Raw genomic sequence first — 7,140 nt, 5'->3', positions numbered from 1 at the left:
CCACAGTAAAATGTATTGCAAATGTGTCGGATTAAACAGGTTCCACTGTAATAGGTTTTACAATAAAGTAATCTGCATCCTAATTCTCCGTCCAGACATCTTCATTTATTAGTGTGAATAACAACGAAATATTTCTAATTTCAAATTTATTACAACACATATAAAGTACATCTTTTACAGAATATTAAGTAGAACAAGATCACAATCATTTATTGCTTTACATAATCCTTCATACCCTGAAAACATATTTGTTTAGTCACTTGATGTCAAACAATCTTACAAAACAAGAATCCCCGTGATAAATGTTAAATTTAAAAACGTCTCTTGAATCGAAACGGATTCGTCTCATCGATGGATGATCTTTCGTCTGTTAAAAGAAATAGAATTAAATTAATGTTTCACAGGAATAAGAACATATTTTACTTTGAAAAACCTCTTATAACCTTTTGAAATTTTCACAGTAATACAAAAAGAAAAAAAACTATGTTATATTAGGATTTAATGATGTTTACCTAGTGACGTCTGACCATCATAAGGGTCTCCTTTATCTGTGTACCATCAATCACTGTAGGATACCATGGCCAGAGCCAGTACCCCGGGGACCACTGACCGTTAAGGAAGGCGTGGTGACACCAGTTGAACCACCAGCCTCCTCTACGGTTACTGAGAGCAGCACAGTTACCTAAATACCCGTCGTTATCCCTGTCTGGGGTACTGAAGGACATCCCAGACAGATCGGTCCTAGAATCACCAGTGTGTAACATAGAGTCTCCTGTAGAAAAAATGAAAATTTAATATTTGTCCTACACAGTGCATTTAAAAAGGTGTGATATGAAATACTAAGTAAATCATTAATAACGAGATCAGATATGGTGTATCTGTGAATGTTATAAGATGGTAGATTTCCTATTAAATTAATGTAAATGTGAAACGCGTTGAGGTCTTTTGAATTTGGCTTTTTAAGCTTTTTTTATTTGAAATTTTATCCGATCAAATTTTTTTTGTCATCAAATTTTCGTAAACCTTTGGACATTTAAGATCAATGACACACTGTAGACTTCCTATTCCGTAGTAGTAAAAAATGTTAATCATTGAAAATCAGACTATCATGTTCTGTAAACTTTTTCCGTATAAGTTACAATGTGAATTATAAAAAAATATCTGGAAACCCAAGCTGAATAACAATGTTGAACTAATGTAATTTTGGGATTTGTCTGTTAAAAAAAATAATATAATTTTCTTTGTACATAAAATGTATAATTAGAAATTGTTTACACTTGACAATTAGAAATTCAATATCAGCTGCGTATGTTAATTGTACCGGCCAATGATATTCTGAAATGTTAAACATGTTTAATTAGCATGGAATCAAAAACGTTAAGAGATTATCAGAAAAAAAACACATCCTTTTCTTTTTTAAAGAATTTTATAATTTATCAATACACAAAAGTATTATTTTAATGATATACGTAATTTGAACTTAATTTCAAAGTATGTCATTCGTCAGCTTATTAGAAAAGTTCACGCTGGACCTCTTATCTAAAAAAATTCATTAAAATACAATTATTATAACATACTTTAATTCAACAATGTTAATGGTTTAACAGTCAACGAAAACACTACTCAAAAAGCTACAAAGAAGCAAGTTTTATAAGGGACTACTTCTTGTGGTTGAAGAATACGTGTAAGCAGATAATTCTGCAAATCTGCACATTTTTTAAATTGAATATCCTATAACTTTAGCCTCACATACTTTTACTCGGAGATATGTTCCGTTATGATATTACTGAAATATTTAATATAGGTTTGGATATATATTTTAAGAACACGTTTTACACCTTCTTTCAACAAACTTTGCCAAAAAATGAAGATATGTCTAATAAGTCAAGATAAAATTTACAGCATTTTTCACCCAAAAATCACATATTTTGACTAATATTTCAAATTTAACATCACTGACCCGAACTTTTTCTTTCATTTTTTTAAAGTACTCGATTCTTGTGACTAATCAGCACAAAAGTGGAAAAAAGATTGATTAATAAAATGTTTTATTGCCTTTCGATTAATTTGATACACCAAAAATGTTACTTTTTTGGTGCAAAAAGGTCACACAATAATTAACGCGCATTAATTTGCAAGTTTTGTTCAATGATAGGTATTATTAAAACTTTTTTTACGTAAAAAAAAAAAATTAATTTATTGCCTTGGTTACATCTGGTAAAATATGATAAAGGTTAACTCAATTTTTCAAAATTTAGAGTTTGAGTGCAAAAAGGTCAACTCAATTATATCGTAGATCAATAGGATGCACACTGACCCCCTATTTCTTTTGCAATTTTGAGTCACACTATATGAGAACTTATTTAAAATATACTTCTAAAAAATCCTTGATTTAACAAATTTCACGTGTGACATACCTTTAGAAATTAACATGGATACACTTACCCAAGGTTCCCGTGGCAGGTCCTGCAAGAAAGAGTTGATATTTTCCTGCTTCGTCGGAGACAGAGAATCTGTCGTACGTTTCATACAGCGTTGTACCATTTTGTAGAGTTATTGTCACGTACAGGGATGAGGTACCTTCTTTGGTTAATTGATGGATTACGTCATTTCCTGATTTAAGATAATGATTTTCTTCTTTTCTTTTACTCTTTATTTGATATATCAGTCTAACATGATATGTATATATCGTAGAACACATATTACCAAGTATTAAGCTCAGATCTTTATTATGCTTCAATCTATTACCTGACACATGTATTTTTTTTTAAATTTTGAAGGAATAAAAGTTCCTATTTGCAAGTAATTTACACTTACCAACCCAGACATCCTGTTCTGGGGCGCCAAAACCATTTTTATATTCCGTCCAGGTTCTGTCAAAGTCCAGGGTTCCATTAATTCGTTTTTGGATTGCCTTTAAAGTTAACACGTATAGCAAATCATTGTTTTCAACATTTGAGGGATCAATATATATGATATAATCTAAGAATATTTATACTTTTTCAGTCCATATTCCGTTAAACAACAAAACATTGAGTGTGAAATAAATTGTATAATATGCCTTTATATTAAAATAAACAACAAACCGTCCATCCCCCGCCCATTGTAGTCATATCGCAGTACGCCGGGACAGGACTGGTAATGGTACCATAGGGGTAGATTTCATACACCCCTGAATTAAAGTATCCATCTGATTGAAGATCCTTACAGTCTATTGGAGTGACTAAAGCAGAAAAAAACTCACAATCGATAAAAAACTAAAAAGTAATACAGGAACCATAATATGTGTATACAATGTACAGAAATAACTCATAAAATGTAATACTGGAATCATGCTATGTATATACAATGTACAGAAATAACTCATAAAATATAATACTGGAATCATACATTGTATATACAAGAATTAAGTGAGAGGAGTGACGTTATCTCTTAATTAAAGCTAATATATGAACTACAATGTAAATTTTGTTAAGCATGTTTTTATTACGGAAATTGAAGTGATTACAAATAATAAGAAAGGGCTATTACTTAGAACTAATTAATGCTATTGAGCAATAAAGATTCATGATATTTATCTAATTTATGGTGAGTAAAAAAAGGAAAATAACAGATATACATACAGTCACGTGAGTAGTATCTCCAGCCATCCTCATCTGATACTTCAGACATGAGGTTCCTCTTGTGGGTTCGACATTTTTTCATTTGAGAGTGGAAACCAAAGATACTACACTCGCTTTGACAACGCGCTGCACACTCTATTACTGATGTACAGTTGTGTTCTCCTAAAGATTCTTCATTTGACTTCTTATCATTGAGTTCCAGTTTGGCTTTGTATTTCCTCGAAATAATAGTAGACTGGCACACGTCAAAAAAGACCAAAAATAAAATAATTGCAAGAGCGCCCATATCGTAACTTGTACTTAGAACTACTGGCTTTGTCGCTGGGTACCTGTAGAAATGTGCTACGTAGTATACCAAACACAAAATATAAATATCAAAATAAACATCAGTTACTGAAAATGATTGGATAATGGTTACGTACTTCGTATGCTTCATTCATTTAAATATTGATTAGTTGAATCTGAAATAAACTAGTGATTATTATAATGGGACGGGGACGAAGACCATTTAAGGAGGGAGGGATGTAATGGTTCGGGCCGAGGATATCGGCCTGGATAGCTCAATCGGTAGAGCACCTGACTAGTGATACAGGGGTCCCGGGTTCGATTCCCGGTCCAGCCATGCATTTTCTCCTTTCCTGTTACAGATTTCTTCGTAACCGTTACATATGTTCCCCAAACGCTCCCCTAGTCACTTTTCGTACCCTTGTGAAGAAAAGTAATTCCCCCATTGAATATTGACAAGGGTCATTTTTCGACGTCGAAAAATAACCCCTGCTCAATATTTTACGGCAATAAATGCCACCGGTCATTATTCGACGTCGAAAAGTATCATCACTCTTAAAACTTGCATAACCCAAGTGACAAAAAATAACCCCCGTAGAATAATGATTTCTTGTGGATTTAGGTTGAAATTTTTACAGGGCAATAAAAATATTTTTTGAAATGGGCTGAATAGGAAATAAATTGGTAATCTTGATCTCATTAAATTACACAATTATTGCTACTTTAAAGCGTCTTTAATGCAATGATTCAGAATCTAAAAGAGTAAAAGATTTATCGAGCCTAATGGGCTAGCTGAACATTGTTTGATTATGGAGAGTTATCGTACTGGCTGAAAGATGCAGTATTATATAACTAGTTTTGTACAACCGTCGAAAAGCGGGAGAAAATGTAGGGATGATTATGTCCCTCTGTTTTTTACGCTTTGAGTTAACCCTAAAAGTTCTTTATCTTATTTCTCACCATTCAGATCCAGTTTTGCGATGTATTTCCCGAAATAATAGTAGACTGAGTCACCGCAGAGAAATCAAAAATGAAATAGATATCCAAATGAGTGACTATATCGTAATATATATTTAAAAAAATTAACTTTTTGCTGGATACCTGTAAACATTTGCAATGAAGTAAACCTCACGCCAAGTATTAACATATCAGGACATTTACTAGTGAAAAGTGATTAACTTACTATTACCTAGACCGTATGTTTCATCTCATTAAGGTATTTATTTGTTGAATCTTATACGAATTACAACCCCACAATATGCTATGCATTCAAACATCAAATTACTGCAGCATTAAAATTGCATATAAGGTAAAATTTAACACAAGCTTTCATACAGTGACCTATTATACAGTAATACAACATTTACAGTTCTCCATCTCCCGCCCATTGTTGTCATGTCAAAGTAATGACATACAAGACTAGTAATTGTCGTCATCTCACATTAAACACAGACAGGACTAGTAATTGTCGTCATGTCACAGTAAACACAGACGAGACTAGTAATTGTCGTCATCTCACATTAAACACAGACAGGACTAGTAATTGTCGTCATGTCAGAGTAAAAACAAACAGGACCACTAATTGTCGTCATCTCACAGTAAACACAGACAGAACTAGTAATTTTTGTCATGTCACAGAAAACACAGACAGGACTAGTTATTGTCGTCATGTCACAGTCAACACAGACAGGACTAGTAATTGTCTTCATGTCACAGTAAACATGGACAGGACCAGTAATTGTCGTCATCTCACAGTAAACTTAGACAGGACTAGTAATTATCGTCATGTAACAGTAAACACAGACAGGACTAGTAATTGTCGTCATGTCACAGTTAACACAGACAGGACTAGTAATTGTCGTCATGTAATAGTTAACACAGACAGGACCAGTAATTGTCGTCATGTCACAGTTAACACAGACAGGACCAGTAATTGTCGTCATGTCACAGAAAACACAGACAGGACTAGTAATTGTCGTCATGTCACAGTCAACACAGACAGGACTAGTAATTGTAGTCATCTCACAGTCAACACAGAAAGGACCAGTAATTGTCATCATGTAACGGTAAACACAGACAGGACTAATAATTGTCGTCATGTCACAGTCAACTCAGACAAGACAAGTTATTTTCATCATCTCACAGTAAAGAGAGAAAGGACCAGTAATTGTCATCATGTCACAGTAAACACAGACAGGACTAATAATTCTCGTCATCTCACCGTAAACACAGACAGGACTTGTAATTTTCGTCATCTCACAGTAAACACAGAAAGGACCAGTATTTGTCGTCATGTCACAGTAAACACAGACAGGACTAATAATTGTCGTCATCTCACCGTAAACACAGACAGGACCAGTAATTGTCGTCATGTCACAGTAAAAACAAACAGGACCAGTAATTCTTGTCACATCACAGTAAACACAGACAAGACTAGTTATTTTCGTCATGTCACAGTAAACACAGACAGGACTAGTAATTGTCGTCATGTCACAGTAAACACAGACAGGATTAGTAATTGTCGTCATGTCACAGTAAACACAGACAAGAATAGTAATTGTCATCATGTCACAGTTAACACAGACAGGACAAGTATTTGTCGTCATGTCACAGTAAACACAGACAGGACTGGTAATTGTCGTCATGTCACAGTAAGCACAGACAGGACCAGTAATTGTCGTCATGTCACATTTAACACAGACAGGACTATTTATTGTCGTCATGTCACAATAAACACAGACAGGACTAGTAATTGTCGTCATGTCACAGTAAACACAGACAAGACCAGTATTTGTCGTCATGTCACAGTAAACACACACAGGACTAATAATTCTCGTCATCTCACTGTAAACACAGACAGGCCTTGTAATTTTCGTCATCTCACAGTAAACACAGAAAGGACCAGTATTTGTCATCATGTCACAGTAAACACAGACAGGACTAATAATTGTCGTCATCTCACTGTAAACACAGACAGGACCAGTAATTGTCGTCATGTCACAGTAAAAACAAACAGGACCAGTAATTCTTGTCATATCACAGTAAACACAGACAGAACTAGTTATTGTCGTCATTTCACAGTAAACACAGACAGGACCAGTAATTGTCGTCATGTCACAATTAATACAGACAGGACTATTTATTGTCGTTATGTCAAAGTAAATACAGACAGGACTAGTAATTGTCCTCATGTCACAGCAAACATAGACAGGACCAGTAATTGTCGTCATCT

The 7,140-nt window shown here is 34.1% G+C and overlaps 1 protein-coding gene across 1 annotated transcript; it reads right to left on the bottom strand.

Moving 5' to 3' along the window:
- Positions 1 to 205: 205 nt before the first annotated feature.
- On the bottom strand, positions 206 to 3,780 carry LOC134280332 (microfibril-associated glycoprotein 4-like). Its single transcript, XM_062762747.1, has 6 exons — positions 3,624 to 3,780; positions 3,087 to 3,223; positions 2,818 to 2,914; positions 2,446 to 2,613; positions 513 to 772; positions 206 to 367 (listed from the first exon to the last, which is right to left on the bottom strand). Exons 1-5 carry the CDS (start codon positions 3,703 to 3,705, stop codon positions 513 to 515), a joined length of 744 nt encoding a protein of 247 aa, XP_062618731.1. The 5' UTR covers positions 3,706 to 3,780; the 3' UTR covers positions 206 to 367.
- Positions 3,781 to 7,140: the final 3,360 nt, after the last annotated feature.

This window comes from Saccostrea cucullata, unplaced genomic scaffold, assembly GCF_032062105.1.
Source record: "Saccostrea cucullata isolate Sc308-1 unplaced genomic scaffold, CSIRO_AGI_Scuc_v1 ctg5573, whole genome shotgun sequence".
In the NCBI taxonomy this organism is placed as follows: Eukaryota; Metazoa; Mollusca; class Bivalvia; order Ostreida; family Ostreidae; genus Saccostrea; species Saccostrea cuccullata.
Note: the sequence above shows the minus strand (reverse complement) of the source record. Positions and strands in the feature narration are given on the sequence as shown.

What these genes read in the sequence shown, in the direction of transcription:
- LOC134280332 (XM_062762747.1), bottom strand. Translation starts at nt 3,705, where the DNA reads ATGAAAAAATGTCGAACCCACAAGAGGAACCTCATGTCTGAAGTATCA. An exon ending in CAATGGGCGGGGGATGGACG is followed by an intron (nt 2,915 to 3,086) that starts GTTTGTTGTTTA and finishes TTAACTTTAAAG; the next exon opens with GCAATCCAAAAACGAATTAA. An exon ending in AGAACAGGATGTCTGGGTTG is followed by an intron (nt 2,614 to 2,817) that starts GTAAGTGTAAAT and finishes ATCTTAAATCAG; the next exon opens with GAAATGACGTAATCCATCAA.